General features: G+C 50.1%; 1 protein-coding gene across 1 annotated transcript; it reads right to left on the bottom strand.

The window, feature by feature from the left end:
• Positions 1-3204: 3204 nt before the first annotated feature.
• Positions 3205-14334, bottom strand: LOC140076299 (perforin-1-like). Its single transcript, XM_072122868.1, has 4 exons — positions 14246-14334; positions 11856-12413; positions 11384-11759; positions 3205-5998 (listed from the first exon to the last, which is right to left on the bottom strand). The coding sequence occupies exons 1-4, from the start codon at positions 14323-14325 to the stop codon at positions 5285-5287; spliced, it is 1728 nt and encodes a 575-aa protein (XP_071978969.1). The 5' UTR covers positions 14326-14334; the 3' UTR covers positions 3205-5284.
• Positions 14335-23335: the final 9001 nt, after the last annotated feature.

The following is a 23335-nucleotide window of genomic DNA, read 5'->3' as shown; positions in this document are numbered from 1 at the left end:
GAGCCCGTGGTAGTAACAGCCATAACCAGGGATCAGACAGAGGCAACATTGTGCAAATCTACTCATGGTTCTTTATTGAACAACGGGTAGCAGGCAACGGGCCTAAACGGTGAAATAGCAGATTCGGATTCTGGTTACTGCAGTGGTCATGGAGAGGCATCCGCAGGAATAGTGCACCAGCCTGGTAGTAGATGCAGCCTGGTAGTAGATGTAGCCTGGTAGTAGATGCAGCCTGGTAGTAGATGCAGCCCGGTAGTAGATGCAGCCTGGTAGTAGATGCAGCCGGGTAGTAGATGCAGCCCGGTAGTAGATGCAGCCCGGTAGTAGATGCAGCCTGGTAGTAGATGCAGCCGGTAGTAGATGCAGCCGGTAGTAGATGTAGCCTGGTAGTAGATGCAGCCTGGTAGTAGATGCAGCCTGGTAGTAGATGCAGCCGGTAGTAGATGTAGCCTGGTAGTAGATGCAGCCTGGTAGTAGATGCAGCCGGTAGTAGATGTAGCCTGGTAGTAGATGCAGCCTGGTAGTAGATGCAGGCTGGTAGTAGGTGCAGCCTGGTAGTAGATACAGCCTGGTAGTAGATGCAGCCTGGTGATAGATGCAGCCTGGTAGTAGATGCCGCCTGGTGGTAGATGAAGCCTGGTAGTAGATGCAGCCTGGTAGTAGATGCAGCCTGGTGGTAGATGCAGCCTGGTAGTAGGTGCAGCCTGGTAGTAGGTGCAGCCTGGTAGTAGATGCAGGCTGGTAGTAGATGCAGCCTGGTAGTAGATGCAGCCTGGTGGTAGATGCAGCCTGGTAGTAGGTGCAGCCTGGTAGTAGATGCAGCCTGGTAGTAGATGCAGGCTGGTAGTAGATGCAGCCTGGTAGTAGATGCAGCCTGGTAGTAGATGCAGCCCGGTAGTAGATGCAGCCCGGTAGTAGATGCAGCCTGGTAGTAGATGCAGCCCGGTAGTAGATGCAGCCTGGTAGTAGATGCAGCCCGGTAGTAGATGCAGCCTGGTAGTAGATGCAGCCGGGTAGTAGATGCAGCCCGGTAGTAGATGCAGCCTGGTAGTAGATGCAGCCTGGTAGTAGATGCAGCCGGTATTAGATGTAGCCTGGTAGTAGATGCAGCCTGGTAGTAGATGCAGCCTGGTAGTAGATGCAGCCTGGTAGTAGATGCAGCCGGTAGTAGATGTAGCCTGGTAGTAGATGCAGCCTGGTAGTAGATGCAGGCTGGTAGTAGGTGCAGCCTGGTAGTAGATGCAGTCCGGTAGTAGATGTAGCCTGGTAGTAGATGCAGCCTGGTAGTAGATACAGCCTGGTAGTAGATGCAGCCTGGTGATAGATGCAGCCTGGTAGTAGATGCCGCCTGGTGGTAGATGAAGCCTGGTAGTAGATGCAGCCCGGTAGTAGATGCAGCCCGGTAGTAGATGCAGCCTGGTAGTAGATGCAGCCTGGTAGTAGATGCAGCCCGGTAGTAGATGCAGCCCGGTAGTAGGTGCAGCCCGGTAGTAGGTGCAGCCTGGTAGTAGATGTAGGCTGGTAGTAGATGCAGCCCGGTAGTAGGTGCAGCCCGGTAGTAGGTGCAGCCCGGTAGTAGATGCAGCCCGGTAGTAGATGCAGCCGGGTAGTAGATGCAGCCCGGTAGTAGATGCAGCCTGGTAGTAGATGCAGCCCGGTAGTAGATGCAGCCCGGTAGTAGGTGCAGCCCGGTAGTAGGTGCAGCCCGGTAGTAGGTGCAGCCTGGTAGTAGGTGCAGCCTGGTAGTAGATGTAGGCTGGTAGTAGATGCAGCCCGGTAGTAGATGCAGCCTGGTAGTAGGTGCAGCCCGGTAGTAGATGCAGCCGGGTAGTAGATGCAGCCCGGTAGTAGATGCAGCCCGGTAGTATGTCCCCTTATGGTGCCTCGTGTCCTCTGCAGCACAGCAATGATGCAAGGAGCTGATAGCTCCCTGCATCATCATTGTATTCAACTGTATCTGGAGAAACTGGGACATACCTCCTGCCACAGACCAAAATCCGGGACTGGCCCACTGGTTCCAGGACGCTTTGGAGGTGGGACAGTACTGACAGCATCAATTAGCTATTGTTAACCCCCTAGGTGCTGCTTCAATACAACTCCCTGGTATTTTATCATTGAAAAACTGAAGAAATATCACCAAATCGTGTTGCCGCCCTGTTATAGTACAGGATGGACATGTATAACACATAGACACCCGTATAACACACAGACACCCATATAAGTGAGGTTCTCATGTCGCTGTTGCTAAAAACTGACGTGGCAGCTCAGGCTGATAAACTTCATGTCCCAAAATACTGAGATGTGTCACACCCGAACCGACGTGTGAGGCCAGAGGCAGCCGAAGCTCTGCAGAGGTGCAAGAGCTGACGCTCCATGTATGTGCACTGTATCTGTCTGTATATTGTAAAGGGGGTAACTATGGATGGGGGACATGTTTCCCCTGGGTTTTCTTATTCTGCAAGACCTTAATGCGGAGGTTGTGTTTGTCCAGGTGCAAACACTGTAAATCCGGGAGGTTTGGCTCGAACAAGTTATTTGTTGGAGCAGTTGTGTAATACTCTCCTGGGCCGGGATTATATGGAGTGGATCCGCAGGCCAGTAGTGGGGGGCCCATTGCACCTCCCTGTTAGGCTTGGCCAGGTCTTGGGTTGTTCATCACCTTGGACACGGGTTTGTGGGAGGAGCCTAATCGGGGGCATAAAGCTGCTGAGCAGAGCTGAGAGAGTGCACTACAGCCCTGACTATCTCTGCCTCCTCAGACTCAACTGGGCCAAAGCCCCTATATATGTATATGTATATATATATATGTGTAGTTGTAATGGATATGCAACATCCCCCACCGGGGTCTAGCTTTTTCTTGGGACCTGGAGGCAGCCGGGGCCCAGAATACCGGAGTGGCTGGCGGTTGCGGCCTAGGCACGCTAGTGTCACGGTGCTTGGTATGGGGACCGGAGGGATGTCCTACAGCCTGGCAGCTCTCCAGCAGGTGGTGTGTGCAGGAAATATGGAGGGAGAGGCTGATGTACTGGTTCTCCCTGGGGCAACCCCTGAGTGTCCATAGTATCTGTCCCAGGGTAATGGATGGGGAGCCCGTGGTGGTGACAGCCGTATCCAGGGATCAGACGGAGGCAACATTGTGCAAATCTACTCATGGTTCTTTATTGAACAACAGGTAGCAGGCATAAACAGCAGATCTGGTACAGGAGCGGTCGTGGAAAGTGGTCCTCACGAATAGTGCACCAGCCTGGTAGTAGATGCTGGGGTAATGGAGATGAAACTGTGTCCAACCATGTAGGCTGCAGCTCTGGATTAGAGTCTCCTGATTCAGTTCCTAGGATTGGTTTCTGTGGCAGCACTGAAGGTGCACTACACACTCAAGACCATGAGGTCAGACAGATCAGCTATGACCATGTGCCCCCTGCACAGGGGTTTTATACCCCCTCCCCGGTCAGGTGGTAGCTCCTCTCCAATCACACTCCACCTTACAATACAGCCACATCATTAGATAACATCTTACACCCATTTAACTATTGCTTGTCCAGACAGAGGCTACAGATAACATTACATAATCTCTTTTATTGTTAATCCCGGTTCTCAGTTTTAAAATTCAATTGTCACTGAGAGCAAAAAAATTTTTTCTGGGATTACAATTATAAAATATACTGTTCCAAATTTGACTACGTAACCCGGGGACTTCCTGTACACACAAACAGTGTCGGACTGGGTTTCTTTAGGCCCAACAGAGAAAATCTATTTGGGGGCCCACTCTTCATTATTCCCCAGGAAATATAATCTAGCAGCCTACAAATTGTGGTATTTTCTGAAGGAACTCTGGGGTTCAGTATTGGGTTGAGCGAGGGCCCACCGGAGGATCCTCTGATACTCTGGTGGGCCAGTCCGACACTGCACACAAATAGATAAACCTACAGTACATACATACATACATACATACATATAAATACGGTACATATGTATACACAAACACATACTTAGGCTATATTCACACGAACGTATGGGGGACGTATATACGGCCGCCATATATACGGCCGATATACGTCCCCCATACACTCCTATGGGCGCACGGCACCCTACGGGAGCGGTACGGTGCCGCACACGTGCGGCACCGTACCGTTCCGTACCCGGGAAAAAGATAGGACATGTCCTATCTTTTCCCGTAATACGGCGCCGTGCGCCATATGTTGCTATGGAGAGGGGCGGGGGTGAGCTGCGCTCACCTCCTCCTCCTCTCCCCGTACACTGCCGTTGCCCGCTACGGTACGGTACGGGCGGGCAACGGCAGTGTGAATATAGCCTTAACCATACATATTCACACATACATACATATACACACAAATAGATATACCTACAGTACATACATATAAATGCATACACACACATACATACATACACACACACATACATAAACCATACACACACACATACATACATACACACACACACACATACATACTTACATACATACACACACACATACATAAACCATACACACACATACATACATACACACACATACATACATAAACCATATACACACACATACATACACACACATACATACATACATACACACATACATACATACATACATATACACACACATACATACATATACACACACATACATACACACACATACATACATACATACATACACACATACATACACACATACACACACACATACACACACATACATACATATACACACACATACATACATATACACACACACACACATACACACACATACACACACATACACACACATACACATACACATACACACACATCATATCCAAGATTCCTGCCCAACATCAGCCACATCGATGGCTTTATTGGATCTTGTTTACTGCATTAATTTAGTGGTTTTGGTTTTGTAAACTAACATGAGCTGAGAATCTGTAGTCTTCCATGTAATGACATAGAGTCTGTGCCTGTCCGAGGGTCACCTGTGGTGGGTCCATCATAAGATGACCCTTCTGTAGAGCCGGATGACCTGTCTCCTCATGGAACCTGATATCAGATCCTGGTCCCGGATATCTGTGATGAATATTGGATGTTCTCGTAGGTCAATTCTAAGTGGCTGTATATATCCACTGATTATAGAAATGAGAGAATTGTACTATTTTGGTAATGCCAGTAACTGGAGTAATTTATTAATACATTGGACCCTAAGTAATTAAATTGATCAAAGAAGTCCACACTTTACATGATCAGGTAAGTCTATTGGAGAAAAGCACAGCTCCATCAGAAAGACTCTTGGCTAAACACTCGGGGGCACCGGGACGTAATCCTGACAAAACATCCCCTGGAGGTGATCGGCACAAGTTACACTCATAGAATACGTGACACTTCCGCGTTTAAGGTAACAGGTTTCAGGAGTTTTCCCTGAAGACAGAACTTTCTCACATTTCCCCAGGAAATCATCACCACCTTTGTCCTCATCCCAAACCTGGATTGTATATTTCTTACCAGCGCTGAGCTCCACCTCTCCCATATTAAACTTTTGCTCCCATTTGGGGTTGTCATTATCTGGAATGGTCGGGGTTGTAATACTGGAACTATCAAATCCAAATATGACATAGGCGTCTGTCTCTGAAAACCAGTCACCTTTCAGACCGGTGCCATAAAGGATGGTGACGTGAAGCTTGGCCGCTCCTCGAGATGTTGGGCAGCAGTTAGAACTTGTGTGCCGCGAAGCTGGACATGAGCAGAGGCAGTCACTGCCAAGTTTGATGGCGCGACCATAGGGACATGTACACTTCTGTATAAGAGCCCTCTCACTGACATAATCGCTTATGGCCAGCCTGAGGTTCTCCCGCTTAGGGCCCTCAATTTTCACCAAGTTATGAATGGAATCTAAGGAATAGGAAACCAGTCCTGGATGGGTCTTCAGGCTTTCCATCCACTTCTTCAAGGCATCAGCCAGGCCCTTTTCAGTCGAGAGAAGATCAAATGATATGGTTCCTCCAACAACCTATAAATGTAGATGTTGAGATCAGTAAATATCACATCCTATCACATCTTTATTCTCTCGTTTTTATAGGCCATACAGGTTGTCTCACTAACTAACATTTACCATGTGTCTGCTTTGTGTTGGCATCATTTTTTAAAAGTTATCAGGGCAGTAGTCAGGGCTGTAGTCAGGGCAGTAGTCAGGGCTGTAGTCAGGGCAGTAGTCAGGGCAGTAGTCAGGGCTGTAGTCAGGGCAGTAGTCAGGGCAGTAGTCAGGGCTGTAGTCAGGGCAGTAGTCAGGGCAGTAGTCAGGGCTGTAGTCAGGGCAGTAGTCAGGGCAGTAGTCAGGGCTGTAGTCAGGGCTGTAGTCAGGGCAGTAGTCAGGGCTGTAGTCAGCGCTGTAGTCAGGGCAGTAGTCAGGCCAGTAGTCAGGGCTGTAGTCAGCGCTGTAGTCAGGGCTGTAGTCAGGGCTGTAGTCAGGGCAGTAGTCAGGGCAGTAGTCAGGGCAGTAGTCAGGGCAGTAGTCAGGGCTGTAGTCAGGGCAGTAGTCAGGGCTGTAGTCAGGGCAGTAGTCAGGGCTGTAGTCAGGGCAGTAGTCAGGGCTGTAGTCAGGGCAGTAGTCAGGGCTGTAGTCAGGGCAGTAGTCAGGGCTTTAGTCAGGGCAGTAGTCAGGGCAGTAGTCAGGGCTGTAGTCAGGGCAGTAGTCAGGGCTGTAGTCAGGGCAGTAGTCAGGGCAGTAGTCAGGGCAGTAGTCAGCGCTGTAGTCAGGGCTGTAGTCAGGGCTGTAGTCAGGGCAGTAGTCAGGGCTGTAGTCAGGGCAGTAGTCAGGGCTGTAGTCAGGGAAGTAGTCAGGGCAGTAGTCAGGGCAGTAGTCAGGGCAGTAGTCAGGGCAGTAGTCAGGGCTGTAGTCAGGGCAGTAGTCAGGGCAGTAGTCAGGGCTGTAGTCAGGGCAGTAGTCAGGGCAGTAGTCAGGGCAGTAGTCAGGGCTGTAGTCAGGGCAGTAGTCAGGGCAGTAGTCAGGGCTGTAGTCAGGGCAGTAGTCAGGGCTGTAGTCAGGGCAGTAGTCAGGGCTGTAGTCAGGGCAGTAGTCAGGGCTGTAGTCAGGGCAGTAGTCAGGGCTGTAGTCAGGGCAGTAGTCAGGGCTGTAGTCAGGGCTGTAGTCAGGGCTGTAGTCAGGGCAGTAGTCAGGGCAGTAGTCAGGGCTGTAGTCAGGGCAGTAGTCAGGGCAGTAGTCAGGGCAGTAGTCAGGGCTGTAGTCAGGGCAGTAGTCAGGGCTGTAGTCAGGGCAGTAGTCAGGGCAGTAGTCAGGGCTGTAGTCAGGGCAGTAGTCAGGGCTGTAGTCAGGGCAGTAGTCAGGGCTGTAGTCAGGGCAGTAGTCAGGGCTGTAGTCAGGGCAGTAGTCAGGGGCCGGGCTGTAGTCAGGGCTGTAGTCAGGGCAGTAGTCAGGGCTGTAGTCAGGGCAGTAGTCAGGGCAGTAGTCAGGGCAGTAGTCAGGGCTGTAGTCAGGGCAGTAGTCAGGGCAGTAGTCAGGGCTGTAGTCAGGGCAGTAGTCAGGGCTGTAGTCAGGGCAGTAGTCAGGGCTGTAGTCAGGGCAGTAGTCAGGGCTGTAGTCAGGGCAGTAGTCATGGCTGTAGTCAGGGCAGTAGTCAGGGCAGTAGTCAGCGCTGTAGTCAGGGCTGTAGTCAGGGCAGTAGTCAGGGCTGTAGTCAGGGCTGTAGTCAGGGCTGTAGTCAGGGCAGTAGTCAGGGCTGTAGTCAGGGCAGTAGTCAGGGCAGTAGTCAGGGCAGTAGTCAGGGCAGTAGTCAGGGCTGTAGTCAGGGCAGTAGTCAGGGCAGTAGTCTGGGCTGTAGTTTGGGCTGTAGTCAGGGCAGTAGTCAGGGCAGTAGTCAGGGCAGTAGTCAGGGCTGTAGTCAGGGCTGTAGTCAGGGCAGTAGTCAGGGCAGTAGTCAGGGCTGTAGTCAGGGCTGTAGTCAGGGCAGTAGTCAGGGCAGTAGTCAGGGCTGTAGTCAGGGCAGTAGTCAGGGCAGTAGTCAGGGCTGTAGTAGTCAGGGCAGTAGTCAGGGCTGTAGTCAGGGCAGTAGTCAGGGCTGTAGTCAGGGCAGTAGTCAGGGCTGTAGTCAGGGCAGTAGTCAGGGCTGTAGTCAGGGCAGTAGTCAGGGCTGTAGTCAGGGCAGTAGTCAGGGCTGTAGTCAGGGCTGTAGTCAGGGCAGTAGTCAGGGCAGTAGTCAGGGCTGTAGTCAGGGCAGTAGTCAGGGCAGTAGTCAGGGCAGTAGTCAGGGCTGTAGTCAGGGCAGTAGTCAGGGCTGTAGTCAGGGCAGTAGTCAGGGCAGTAGTCAGGGCTGTAGTCAGGGCAGTAGTCAGGGCTGTAGTCAGGGCAGTAGTCAGGGCTGTAGTCAGGGCAGTAGTCAGGGCTGTAGTCAGGGCAGTAGTCAGGGGCCGGGCTGTAGTCAGGGCTGTAGTCAGGGCAGTAGTCAGGGCTGTAGTCAGGGCAGTAGTCAGGGCAGTAGTCAGGGCAGTAGTCAGGGCTGTAGTCAGGGCAGTAGTCAGGGCAGTAGTCAGGGCTGTAGTCAGGGCAGTAGTCAGGGCTGTAGTCAGGGCAGTAGTCAGGGCTGTAGTCAGGGCAGTAGTCAGGGCTGTAGTCAGGGCAGTAGTCAGGGCAGTAGTCAGCGCTGTAGTCAGGGCTGTAGTCAGGGCAGTAGTCAGGGCTGTAGTCAGGGCTGTAGTCAGGGCTGTAGTCAGGGCAGTAGTCAGGGCTGTAGTCAGGGCAGTAGTCAGGGCAGTAGTCAGGGCAGTAGTCAGGGCAGTAGTCAGGGCTGTAGTCAGGGCTGTAGTCAGGGCTGTAGTCAGGGCAGTAGTCTGGGCTGTAGTCTGGGCTGTAGTCAGGGCAGTAGTCAGGGCAGTAGTCAGGGCAGTAGTCAGGGCTGTAGTCAGGGCAGTAGTCAGGGCTGTAGTCAGGGCAGTAGTCTGGGCTGTAGTCAGGGCTGTAGTCAGGGCAGTAGTCAGGGTTAACTATTGATGAACTGGAGCTGAGCTGCAGGAGAGTGATGGGTGTGGAGCAAATCAACCGAGATAGCCAGGTTCCTGGTCTCCGTTGTCCTATTTGTTGCCAATCTTCACTGCTTCCTTGTTTAATACCATATCTTTGCTCCTCTGTTTGGTGCCTGGTCTCTGCACCCCTGTTTGGTGCCCGGTCTCTGCTCCCCTGTTTGGTGCCCGGTCTCTGCTCCACTGTTTCGTGCCCGGTCTCTGCTCCACTGCTTGGTGCCCAGTCTCTACTCCCCTGTTTGGTGCCCAGTCTTTGCTCCCCTCTTTGGTGCTCGGTCTCTGCTCCCCTGTTTGATGCCTGCACTTTGCTCCCCTGTTTGGTGCCCAGTCTCTGCTCCCCTGTTTGGTGCCCAGTCTCTGCTCCCCTGTTTGGTGCCTGCACTTTGCTCCACTGTTTGGTGCTCTGTCTCTGCTCCCCTGTTTGGTGCCCGGTATCTGCTCCCCTGTTTGGTGCTCAGTCTCTGCTCCATTGTTTGGTGCCCGGTCTCTGCTCCCCTGTTTGGTGCCTCGTCTCTGCTCCCCTGTTTGGTGCCTGGTCTCTGCTCCACTGTTTTGCAAGCCCGGAGGCGTATAGCCGTTGGGCTAATGACTGCACAAAGGGGTCTTAGTTAGCGGGGTTATAAGTACAGGAATAGGTCCTTCTTTAACTGAGGTGGTTTTTCCCTTTCCTTTCTGTCTCCCTGCGTATCCCAGGGAGGTGGGGGCTACGTGACTAGGGGCGGGGCTGGTGGTGGGGGCTACGTGACTAGGGGCGGGGCTTGTGTCGTGGGTGGTACAGGAAGTGAGCATAGCTTAAATAGGGGCTGCAGACGTCACTCACCCTCTTTCCGGATCGCGTTTCCCACCCGCCCTCCCTTTGTTTAAGGTATTTTCGGCGTTACAATTGTCACAGCTGGCGGTTAGTTGGGTTATTTGGGCTACATGCCCATTGGCTGGCAGGCATACAGGTGGGAGGGGTTTTGTTGCTCTTTGTTTGTTATTTAAATTTGTTACCTGTTCAAATTATGTTTTAAATAATACAAAAAAATAATATAAAAAAAATAAGAAATGTTTATTACAATAATATATAAAGCTGTGGCCGACCCTCACGTCAACCCACATATGTTCAACTTTAATACAAGTCTCTGTGTGTTTTTTATTGGCGAATATTGGTTTAGGGTTAAAGGGGCCTGAGCTCCCGGGGGTTTATGGTTTTAAATTTATTTGGGCAGTCTGGTGCCCAGTCTCTGCTCCCCTCTTTGGTGCAAAGTCTCTGCTCCCCTGTTTGGTGTCCGGTCTCTGCTCCACTGTTTGGTACCCGGTCTCTGTTCCACTGTTTGGTGCCCGGTCTCTGCTCCCCTGTTTGGTGCCCAGTCTCTGCTCCACTGTTTGGTGCCCAGTCTCTGCTCCACTGTTTGGTGTCCGGTCTCTGCTCCCCTGTTTGGTGCCCAGTCTCTGCTCCACTGTTTGGTGCCCGGTCTCTGCTCCCCTGTTTGGTGCCCGGTCTCTGCTCCCCTGTTTGGTGCGTGGTCTCTGCTCCACTATTTGGTGCCTTGTCTTTGCTCCCCTGTTTGGTGCCCGGTCTCTGCTCCCCTGTTTGATGCCCAGTCTCTGCTCCCCTGTTTGATGCCCAGTCTCTGCTCCACTGTTTGGTGCCTGGTCTCTGCTCCACTGTTTGGTGCCTGGTCTCTGCTCCCCTGTTTGGTGCCTGGTCTCTGCTCCCCTGTTTGGTGCCCGGTCTCTGCTCCACTATTTGGTGCCTTGTCTTTGCTCCCCTGTTTGGTGCCCGGTCTCTGCTCCCCTGTTTGGTGCCCGGTCTCTGCACCCCTGTTTGGTGCCTGGTTTCTGCCCCCCTGTTTGCTTGGTCTCACCTTTCCTGTGAAGTGACCAGTCTCTGCTGTACTTTTTAGTGCCCAGTCTGAGGTGTCTGTTTGGTGCTCTGGTTATTTGGAGAAAGGTTGGTATAGCAAATCTATTAAGGAAAACAACCATCAAAATCCATCCTGATAAATAAGGGACACTGACCCATAGATCCAGGCGAAGTTGCTGTTGTAATCTTTGTTATCCATGGACTTCTTTCTTCTAAAATCAAGGCCATGATGTAGGCCATGGACAACAAATATAAGAAGATACCACAGTCACCGTGCCTGGTTCTATGAGTGTCTCTGGTTTATCAGGATGGATTTTGAAGGTCATGTTGTACCTCGGATGTCCTTTACTTTACATACTAGAAAATACTCCATTAGATAATGATTTGGTTTTTAGAGACATCTAAGCTCGGTATTTAGCACCAGAGGAGGTAAGAAATGGACAAATGTGAGCGTTCTACGAGAGTGCCTCTATACGTATATACTTTATAAATCCATCAACCTCAGCAACTTACCTCTGATACATATTCATTGAATTCTGTATGAAAATCACCACCAAATTGTGTTTTCCTTAATTTGTTTTTACAATGTTCATACTTGGATTTGATACTTTCGGATTTGGTGATATCGGATAATTCCACCTTTGCTTCCACCGAAAGGCAATCCTTGACCTCGTCGACCTTCAATCCATTCATTTCCAGTTGACATGTTCTTACTGCAGTGAGGTATTTGGAGAGGCCTCCGGCTCTTACCCGTGTGATATAGTGTGTCCCAAAGTTGGATATGAGATGTCTGTATGTCGCCTTGGTCATCGTATTATAGGAATCTGGAAGTTCTGACAAAGCTTTCTCATAGTGAGGTGTGAAGGAAGCATTGGATCCCAGGCCAAAACTGGAGACAATATAAACACAAAGGTTTTTAGTAAAGTTTTTCCAGTTAGTAAAACATCCACAGTTAGTTACCCCCCACCCCACAAGAAAGTAATACCTGTAAAAGCTGCATTCTAACTTATGGCTCAGAAAGTTGTAGGTGTCGGTGAGGCTTTTGCTATCGGCAAACTTGGCCATCTTACTGTGAGAGCCTCCTACAGCTACGATGCCATCCGATACGTAGGCTGTCACATTCAGACCAACTTTCCAGTCGTTCTCCACTGTCGTGGTTACATCATTGGCCACTGACACTTTGGACTCAGACACTGAGCCTTGTATGTTTCTGGAGCACGTAGACTCTGGTCTCCAGTCCACCAGCGCCTTAGGAAGCTTCTGCAGAACATTCTGGTTGTGAGGGTTCTCACACACGGTGCATCTCTTCTCCACTTCTTGTAGATCGAAAAGAAACGAGCCGGTTGTCTTCATAGTGACGATGTCAATGCCTTCACCCAACAAGGTGTGGCCGGGGACAAATCGAGCCTCCTTACATTCTTTCAGTGTTCCGGGTCTACAGCCATATTTAAGAATGGGAGAGCTCATAGACGGCGTCTGATGATGGAGAAGAAGAAGAAGCCAGAAGAGAAGATCCAGCTTCTTGTCCATTACTGAGAACATCCTGAAAAAAAAAAAGTTTTATCAGAAATGTAAAATATGTGTGTACAACAAAAAAGGTGTAACAAGGACAATAGTGGAGGGAACAGCGAGAGAAATGAAATGAGGGCTTGTAATAGAGCAGAGAACGTGTGACCATTACTTCACTCTGCGGAAATCTACTCAAAATCGGCAGATTGTATAGAAATTTACTAAACACTTCTATACCTTCCTATAGGGTCTTTTTAGGGGATGTCTTAAAGACCCTTTTACATGGATGTTGCGGTGCCGTATATACATAGACAGCTATGGCACCCGGCAGCAGTACGGAGAAAGCACACGAGTGCCACCTTCCGCACCAAGCGTGCTGTGTTTAAGGATGGGCACTATGCTTCACTATAGATAGGGGAGGGGTGCGCAGCACACATCCCTCCACCTCTCCAGTGAACCTATGTCCTAAAGGTCGTAAAGTCATTCAACTCAACTTCTCAGGTCTAGCAATAGCCCTTTCCTTACACAATCCCCACTTGTGCACATAGCTGCTTGTAGCCATTACATCTGCAGCTCCCTCTTCCCTGCAGCTTCTTCCTCCTCACTACCTTCAGCTGCCAGACTTCAAACTGTGATATTTTCTGGACTTTGGCAACCAGAAATACAGGTCTCATTTTAATGAGGAGAATCTCCCATGTGATATTGCTTTAGGATTGTGTTTCTAAGTGCAACAAAACCAGAAATATCCTCAGATAAAGTCAGGAGTGTGAGCTCTATACTGTACGTGGGTGTCATGGTACAGAAGATATGGGTGTCTGTAATCAGGGCTAATTTTGCAGGGTAGGGTTATTTTCCCGAAAAGAACAGTAGTGGAGTGGAGTGTCAGTGCAACTATGAAGTATGACGCATTATATGAGGAATTTCTAAGATGCAGATTGAATTCTCTCCTTTTGTAAATACACCAAAAATTATTTAAAAAAAATGAGATTTACAGAAAATGGCGCGGAGCACACATGGTCTTCTCGCCGCTCAGGACTTTTTATGATGTATTTCTTTTGAAGACCGAGTGCCCAAACTAAAACCAAAACCCACTTATTTTTTTGCAAAGTGCCAACACCCCAATTTAAGCAGGAACTTATTGCACACTGTTCTGTCGCAGCTTTCAATTGTATTGGCATCCTGAGGACACCAATACAATAAAAAGGAAGAGAAATTCTCTAATTATCATTGTAGCTTCCCTCCAGGGTCCCATGAATAAGAAGAAGTCTGGGGCTCAGAGCAGGAGCCCCAATGTCAATCCAGTTCTGTCTACTCTTCACTCCTTCTGAAGTCTGTATGCTGCATGTCCTGGGGTGTCTGGGACTGTAGGATGAGGCCTTGAGTCGTGTCTGCCAAACTCCATGTTGGGGTAAAAGCTTGAGTGCCACTTCTGGCACCCGTGCCATAGGTTCGCCACCACTGTTCTAGATGATTTTCTGGACAGCAGGGTAACACAATGTAGCAGCACTTACAGGAGGCTAAGTTTTGGACACAGAGGTTTGTCCAGACTGGAGATATGGGATAAAATGGTGCCATAGAGAGATGGGATGAATTATGGAAATTTACAGTTATATGTATATGGCTTTGATGTGTGAGAGATGCCTTGACTCTTCTTCTAAGGAGAAAGTTGTTTTAGATTTTATGGCAAATTTGAAAAAGTTTGGGTATAATAGAGATGATAAAATTATGACCAATAGATGTGCTATAACCTACTACACGGTAAGAACATGTCGTAGGGGCCACCATCTAGTAGACCAACCACATCCAACCAGAAGGTCAAGGAAATTGGTTGTTTTTTTTTTGCTGGCTTTAGAGAGTAAAACTTACCTTGATGTTTCTGGCCTCGGGTGACTTCTTCTGAGAGTCCTGGAGACTAGAGAACTGGAGACTATTACAACTTCTCTCATTTCAGTTGGAGCAGCGGTAAAACTTCTTCCATAAATGGTCTTCTCTTCTCTTATATTGTGATCAGATAACTTTAAGCAAAACACTTACGTAACACTTACCTGATGTTCCCCTCCCCTCTCTCGTGTGACTTCAGTTCAGAATGTTTTTGGTAGAAGTCTTTTGAGTTTGGTAGAAGTTTTTTGAGGGCTGCCAGGGGAAGACACAGCAGGTTCAGTGGTATTTGGGTGGTTGGAGGGGACACTTGGGCTCACGTGAATCTCTGGAGTGGAACTTATCATTAAGACGCCATCTTGCAGTGTTTTATGTACTAAAATTGTGAGGCTCCCTAGTGCAAGTGCACCCTATGATGTTGTTATATGTGTTCTGCTAATGAGTGTGTGTGGGTTTGGGGCAGTTGTTACAGACAGAGCAAGGAGAAGCCTGGAATAAAGTTGTCTCTGAACCTGCAAACCAGTGATCCAATGTTCCTTCCACATCTCATGGGTTCCTACCACGACATTACACAGCCTATGATGTAACTGGAGAGTGGGGGGTTCATCTCACCAGCCTTAAAAGATGTTCCTCAGCTGAAGTGGGAATCATTTCTCATTCATCCATGATTCCGGACACTGATAGGGGGCCTAGCTCACCAACTCTGGTTTGGACCAAGGTGTTGGATACAGTTGAGGACAGGGCTTTATGTAGCCAATCGAGTTCTTCCACAGCAGTTTCCCTCAAACATTCCTTTATTGACCAGGTTCATCATCCGCACCTTTGTGGACATTACTTTATGCACCGGGGAACAGCCATGCTGGAACAATAATGGGTCTTCCCTAATATGTCACCACAAACTTATAACTAACCATCCACATAGGGGCTCATTTACTAAGGGTCCGAACGCCGCACTTTCATCGGGTTTCCCTAATATTTCAATTTTGCGCCGAATTGCCCCAGGATTTTGGTGCACGCGATCGGATTTTGGCGCATCGGTGCCGGCTTTCACGCGACTGAAATCAGGGGGTTTGGCCATTGGACAACCCGACGGATTCGGACAAATCGCGGGATTTAAAAAAGGATTTGTGTCGCAAGATCAAGCACTCACATGCACCGGGAAGAAGACAGTGAACTCCGGCGGACCTCAGCGCAGCAGCGACACATGCAGGAACTCTGACGCACGATGTTAGTGAATCCTGGCAGACCCGAATCCTCGTCGGACAACACACTGCGGGATCGCGAGGGAACCTGGTAAGTAAATCTGCCCCAATATCTTTATATAGAAATTTATTGAGTGTTAAAATGTACCTATACTCAAACCAGGTTCTGGTTGGGCCAATGATGTACCAGTAAATCCACCGGTGGCTTCTGTCACTTATAGACTCTTCTTCCTATTCCAATGACTCGACCATCTATTTCAGATACAACTTCATTGTGCGTCTGCGGCTGTGTACAGGAGAGGCCGACAAGCGCAAGGTGATGATGTTATCACGCCTGTCGGCATCACAGCAAGAAGAGAGAAGAGAACTGCTGCAGGGGAACAGGAAAAGTGAGTAACCGATGTTTATCATTTTTTAAAGGGGTTGTCCAGGATTTTAATAAATGCTATATTTCTGGAGGGGTGGTAAAATTAGTTAAACCTCATATACTCACCTCCTCCACTGCTCCCACGGTGCCGCCCATCACTACCGGTCTCTGGGACACATTTACTTACCCGGTCCTGTCGCGACCAAGCGGCGCGCTCTCCAACGTGGATCCAGGTCTTCCGGCAATTCACTAAGGTCGTGCGCCCGATGTCCACCATGTGTCACTGCTGCGCCGAGGTCCGCCGGAGTTCACCTAGTTCTTCCCGATGCATGTGAGTGCCTGATTTTGCAACACACTTCGTTTTTTAAATTCCGCGTTTTTTCCGAATCCATCGGCTTTTCCGTCGGCCACGCCCCCAATCTCTGTAGTCCAAGATCCAATCTTGTGCGCCAAAATCCCGGCGGAATTCGGTGCAAAACGGAAAAGTCGGGAAGCCCACCGAAAGTGGAGCCCTTAGTACAGTGGTGGCGAATAGAGATGAGCGAGCACTAAAATGCTCGGGTACTCGTTATTCGAGACGAACTTTTCCCGATGCTCGAGTGCTCGTCTCGAATAACGAGCCCCATTGAAGTCAATGGGATACTCGAGCATTTTTCAAGGGGACCAAGGCTCTGCACAGGGAAGCTTGGCCAAACACCTGGAAACCTCAGAAAAGGATGGAAACACCACGGAAATGGACAGGAAACAGCAGGGGCAGCATGCATGGATGCCTCTGAGGCTGCTTAAACGCACCATTATGCCAAAATTATGGGCAACAGCATGGCAATGACAGAGTGACCGAATGAGGCTAGATAGCATCTAAAACATCCAATAATTGACCCTGACACTATAGGGGACGGCATGCAGAGGCAGCGGCAGCAGCGGCAGGCTAGAGAGTGGCATGGCGACATACCCTAAATGGACTCAGGCTTCAAACCAATGGGTGGCAGAGAGGAACCAAAGGAGGTGAGCAAGAAGCGCTGAAATTATTTCCTCTGTGAACAAAAGGTTGACGGTATATTTAGTCGATAACACAGCATGGTGGCGACATAGTGATCAAGTTCCATAACGTATCTGGTGAAACACCCGAAAAATTAGCCTGACACAGCTCGTTTGATAAGGGGACGACATTTGGAGGCAGCCATGGAGAGGACTTCCATGATTAAGAGCGACAGTATGGGGCATTCATATTGCGCTTCTATGATTGCAACTGCAGGTCTCCAGCATGGCGGCGACAGACGCGCCGAGTTCCACTATGTATCTGGTGAAACACCTGAAAATTCTGCCTGACACAGCTCGTTTGATAAGGGGACCATGTATGGAGGCAGTGAACTAGTAGTAGATTAAAGGTGCTGCAGTTAAAACTATGTTAGTTGGATCTTGGCATGGAGCTGGCGCTCCGCTGCCAGGCGAGCTTTCGCCAATCCAAGCCCCTGTCTCTAGGCTACTCCCCAAACAGCACTTCTAAGAACCTTTTGTATAAGATCAAGTGTAGTAGCGTTCTTATAAGTTTAGGATATGGCGGGTGAGGGGAATGTAAACAGATGCGCAAGAAGCGCTGAAATAATATCGGTAAATGATAAAAGTTTGCCAGTATATTTTGTGGATTACACAGCAGGGTGGCGACAAAGTTAACAAGTTTGATGTGGAATGCCCTGTAATAGCTCTTGGGCGTTGTGCCTTTTATCGCCTAGGCCAGTGATGGCCAACCGCTGACACGCATAGCCATTTTCAGTGACACACGGCCGCCGGAGAGTTAAGTTTCATCCTCGGCTCCTATACGGCCAGGTGCAGTAGCCGGGAGGCTGAGAGATTGTCCAGCACATTGTAATAAATAGATGATGTGGAAAATCCCCATATACTGCCATACTGTAGTACATGGTAGGATCAATCACGCAACTTAGGATTAAAGTACCCTAGAAGTTAAATAATTATACATATTTGTTATTTAAAACTATAAATATCACAAAATTATGTTTTTTTTTGTCAAGGTGACACACCACCTGAGTTATGCTCGGTTTTTTGGCGAAATTTGACACACCAAGCTCAAAAGGTTGCCCATCACTGGCCTAGGCTCAGCAGTTTGAGCACCGCCTGCTGTCGCTTAGCGACGGCACTGCTGCTGTGCCTAGAGCTACCGACTGATGGCGCCATGCCCACGGATGGTAATTCGGAGGAGGAGGAGGTGGAGGAGGGGTGGGAGGAGGAGGAGGTATAGTAGGCCTTTGAGACCTGGACCGAGGTAGGCCCCGCAATCCTCGGCGTCGGCAGTATATGACCAGCCCCAGGGTCAGACTCGGTCCCAGCCTCCACCAAGTTAAGTGTAGTAGCGTTCTTATAAGTTTGGGATATGGCGGTTGAGGGGAATGTAAACAGATGCGCAAGAAGCGCTGAAATAATATCGGTTAATCATAAAAGTTTGCCAGTATATTTTGTGGATAACACAGCAGGGTGGCGACAAAGTTAACAACTTTGATGTGGAATCCATGAAAACAACCCAAAATTCTGCCTGACACACCTCGTTTGATAAGGGGACGATGTATGGAGGCAGCTATATGGACGACTTTTGGAGGTAGCAATGGAGACAACGTGTGGAGGCTGCTATGGAGACAATTTAATTTGGATAGTGCCTGTATGTGGCAGTCCAAAAAAGTTTTCAAACCAGAGGAGCAGGTAGGTGGCCCTCCAGAAAAATGAAATAGATTGAGTGCCTGTATGTGACAGTCCAAAAAAGTTTTCAAACCAGAGGAGCAGGTAGGTGGCCCTCCAGAAAAATTGAATAGATTGAGTGCCTGTATGTGGCAGTCCCAAAAATTGTTTAAAACAGAGGACCGGGTAGGTGGCCCTCCAGAAAAATTAAATGCATAGAGTACTATAGCTAGAGCCAGTGGGCTCTGTCAAAAAATAGCCAGTTTCCTCTGCTTTAGTGTACAAAGAGGAGGAGAAGGAGGAAAATGAGGAGGAGGAGTGCATAAATTATTCAGGTTGAGCTTCCTTCACCTGGTGGAGATTGGAAATTATGAGAAATCCAGGCTTTATTCATCTTAATAAGCGTCAGCCTGTCAGCGCTGTCAGTCGACAGGCATGTACGCTTATCGGTGATGATGCCACCAGCTGCACTGAAAACCCGCTCGGACAAGACGCTAGCGGCAGGGCAGGCAAGAACCTCCAAGGCGTACAGCGCCAGTTCGTGCCACATGTCCAGCTTTGAAACCCAGTAGTTGTAGGGAGCTGTGTGATCATTTAGGACGATGGTATGGTCAGCTACGTACTCCCTCACCATCTTTCTGTAAAGATCAGCCCTACTCTGCCGAGACTGGGGACAGGTGACAGTGTCTTGCTGGGGTGACATAAAGCTGGCAAAAGCCTTGTAAAGCGTACCCTTGCCAGTGCTGGACAAGCTGCCTGCTCGCCTACTCTCCCTCGCTACTTGTCCCGCAGAAGTACGCCCTCTGCCGCTAGCGCTGTCAGAAGGGAAATACTGTTTCAGCTTGTGCACCAGGGCCTGCTGGTATTCATGCATTCTCACACTCCTTTCCTCTCCTGGGATGAGAGTGGAAAGATTTTGCTTGTACCGTGGGTCCAGGAGAGTGAACACCCAGTAATCGGTGCTGGAATAAATTCTTTGAACGCGAGGGTCACGGGATAGGCAGCCTAGCATGAAATCTGCCATATGCGCCAGAGTCCCAACGCGCAAGAATTCACTCCCCTCACTGGCCTGACTGTCCATTTCCTCCTCCTCCAACTCCTCCAACTCCTCTTCTTCTGCCCATACACGCTGAACAGTGAAGGTCTGAGCAATGGTCCCCTCTTCTGTCTCGCCAACATTCTCCTCCTCTTCCTCCTCATCCTCCTCCACCTCCTCCGATATGCGCTGAGAAACAGACCTGAGGGTGCTTTGGCTATCAACAAAGGAATCTTCTTCCCCCGTCTCTTGTGACGAGCGCAAAGCTTCCGACTTCATGCTGATCAGAGAGTTTTTCAACAGGCCAAGCAGCGGGATGGTGAGGCTGATGATGGCGGCATCGCCACTGACCATCTGTGTTGACTCCTCGAAGTTACTCAGCACCTGACAGATATCAGACATCCACTGGGTCCACTCCTCATTGTAGACTTGAGGAAGCTGACTGACCTGACTACCAGTTCTGGTGGAAGTTGACATCTGGCAGTCTACAATCGCTCTGCGCTGCTGGTAAACTCTGGATAACATGGTCAGTGTTGAATTCCACCTCGTGGGCACGTCGCACAACAGTCGGTGAGCGGGCAGTTGGAGGCGGCGCTGCGCTGCACTGAGAGTGGCAGCATCTGTGCTGGACTTCCTGAAATGCGCACAGATGCGGCGCACCTTCGTGAGCAAATCAGACAGATTGGGGTATGTCTTGAGGAAACGCTGAACTATCAGATTTAACACATGGGCCAGGCATGGCACATGTGTCAGTCTGCAGAGTTGCAGAGCCGCCACCAGGTTACGGCCGTTGTCACACACAACCATGCCTGGCTTCAGGTTCAGCGGTGCCAGCCACAGATCAGTCTGCGCCGTGATGCCCTGTAATAGCTCTTGGGCGGTGTGCCTTTTATCGCCTAGGCTCAGCAGTTCGAGCACCGCCTGCTGTCGCTTAGCGACGGCACTGCTGCTGTGCCTAGAGCTAGCGACTGATGGCGCCATGCCCACGGATGGTAGTTCGGAGGAGGAGGAGGTGGAGGAGGGGTGGGAGGAGGAGGAGGCATAGTAGGCCTGAAAGACCTGGACCGAGGTAGGCCCCGCAATCCTCGGCGTCGGCAGTATATGACCAGCCGCAGGGTCAGACTCGGTCCCAGCCTCCACCAAGTTAACCCAATGTGCCGTCAGCGACATATAGTGGCCCTGCCCGGCAGCACTCGTCCACGTGTCCATGGTCAGGTGGACCTTGTCAGAAACGGCGTTGGTCAGGGCACGGATGATGTTGTCTGACACGTGCTGGTGCAGGGCTGGGACGGCACATCGGGAAAAGTAGTGGCGGCTGGGGACCGAATACCGAGGGGCGGCCGCCGCCATGAGGTTGCGAAAGGCCTCGGTCTCTACCAGCCTATAGGGCAGCATCTCCAGGCTAAGCAATCTGGAGATGTGGACATTAAGGGCTTGGGCGTGCGGGTGGGTTGCACTATATTTCCTTTTCCGCTCCAGCGTCTGGGGTATGGAGAGCTGAACGCTGGTGGATGCTGTGGAGGATCGTGGAGGCGACGATGGGGTTTTTGGGCCAGGGTCCTGGGCAGGGGGCTGACTATCAGCTGACACAGGGGAAGGAGCAGTGGTGTGCACGGCCGGAGGTGAACGGGCTTGGTGCCACTGAGTGGGGTGTTTAGCATTCATATGCCTGCGCATACTGGTGGTAGTTAAGCTAGTAGTGGTGGAACCCCTGCTGATCCTGGTTTGGCAAAGGTTGCACACCACAGTCCGTCGGTCATCAGGTGTTTCTTTAAAGAACCTCCAGACTTCTGAAAATCTAGCCCTCGCCACGGGAGCTTGACTACGGGCAACATTTGGCGCTGATGCACCAGCTCTGGCCCTGCCTCTCCGTCTGGCCCCACCACTGCCTCTTCCAACCTGTTCTGGTCGAGGACTCTCCTCCGTCTCAGAAACACTGTGTTCACCCGGCCTCTCAACCCAGCTTGGGTCTGTCACCTCATCATCCTCCGATCCCTCAGTCTGCTCCCCCCTTGGACTTCCTGCCCTGACAACAACTTCCCCACTGTCTGACAACCGTGTCTCCTCATCGTCGGACACCTCTTTACACACTTCTTCCACTACGTCAAGAAGGTCATCATCACCCACAGACTGCGACTGGTGGAAAACCTGGGCATCGGAAAATTGCTCAGCAGCAACCGGACAAGTGGTTTGTGACTGTGGGAAGGGTCCAGAAAACAGTTCCTCAGAGTATGCCGGTTCAAATGCCAAATTTTCCTGGAAGGGGGCAGACTGGGGGGGAGGAGGCTGAGGTGCAGGAGCTGGAGGAGTGCCGATTTCGGTGACATGGGTGGACTGCGTGGAAGACTGACTGGTGGACAAATTGCTCGAAGCATTGTCAGCAATCCACGACATCACCTGTTCGCACTGTTCTGGCCTCAACAGTGCTCTACCACGAGTCCCAGTAACTTCAGACATGAACCTAGGGAGTGTAGCTCTGCGGCGTTCCCCTGCTCCCTCATAAGCAGGTGGTGTCTCACCCCGCCCAGGACCACGGCCTCTGACCCCTGCAGTAGTTGGACGCCCACGTCCCCGCCCTCGTCCTCTACCCCTAGCCCTCGGGTTAAACATTTTGAAAATGAAAGTTATAACTTTAATTTTTTTTTTACTTTTTTTTGTGTTTTTTAGTTTTTAAAACCAAACGATGCTATCCTATTGCTATGGCTATTTTGTAGCCAACTATGAAAGCACACTACTATGCCAGATGAGATGACGCTGAGTTATCAAAAAATAAACGTAAAATAAAAAGTAAATGGCAGACTGTGCCTAATTGAAATCCAACCCCTAATAAATTTTCCCACTTCGGTCTTTGCGATGGATATGTGCGTCACTAAGAGCTAAACACAGCGGTCGCAAGTCTCACTACAAATTCCTCACAATTTGCTAGTAGATGCACTGCAGCAAGTACAGCCACCAGCAGATCAACCAGAAATCAAATATATAACGCTACTGTAGGCGTAAGTAAGCCGTTTGGATTCTCCTATGGCTATTTTCTAGCCAAGTATGAAAGCACACTACTATGCCAGATGAGATGACACTGAGTTATTAAAAAATAAACGTAAAATAAAAAGAAACTGGCAGACTGTGCCTAATTGAAATCCAACCCCTAATAAATTGTCCCCCATTTCGTGTTTGAGGTGGATATGTGTGTCACTAAGCGCTAAACACAGCGGTCCCAAGTCTCACTGCAAATTCCTCACAATATGGTACTAGCTGCAAATAAAAAAAAAAAAAGTAGAACGTTATTGTAGCCCTAAGAAGGGCTGTTGGGTTCTTGGAGAATCACTCCTGCCTAACAGTAAGCTAATAGAACACCCTAACGCTTTCCCTGACCAGCAGCAGCTCTCTCCCTAGCGGCATCCAGACACAGAATGATCCGAGCAGCGCGGGCAGCGGCTAGTCTATCCCAGGGTCACCTGATCTGGCCAGCCAACCACTGCTATCGACGTGTAAGGGTACCACGTCATGCTGGGTGGAGTGCAGAGTCTCCTGGCTTGTGATTGGCTCTGTTTCTGGCCGCCAAAAAGCAAAACGGCGGGAGCTGCCATTTTCTCGAGCGGGCGAAGTATTCGTCCGAGCAACGAGCAGTTTCGAGTACGCTAATGCTCCAACCAGCATCAAGCTCGGACGAGTATGTTCGCTCATCTCTAGTGGCGAACCTATGGCACTGGTGCCAGAGGCGGCACTCGGAGCCCTCTCTGTGGGCACCCAGGCCATCACCCCAGCATGAAGTTCACCAAACAGAA

The sequence above is a fragment of the Engystomops pustulosus genome, chromosome 8 (assembly GCF_040894005.1).
Source record: "Engystomops pustulosus chromosome 8, aEngPut4.maternal, whole genome shotgun sequence".
NCBI lineage: Eukaryota > Metazoa > Chordata > Amphibia > Anura > Leptodactylidae > Engystomops > Engystomops pustulosus.
Note: the sequence above shows the minus strand (reverse complement) of the source record. Positions and strands in the feature narration are given on the sequence as shown.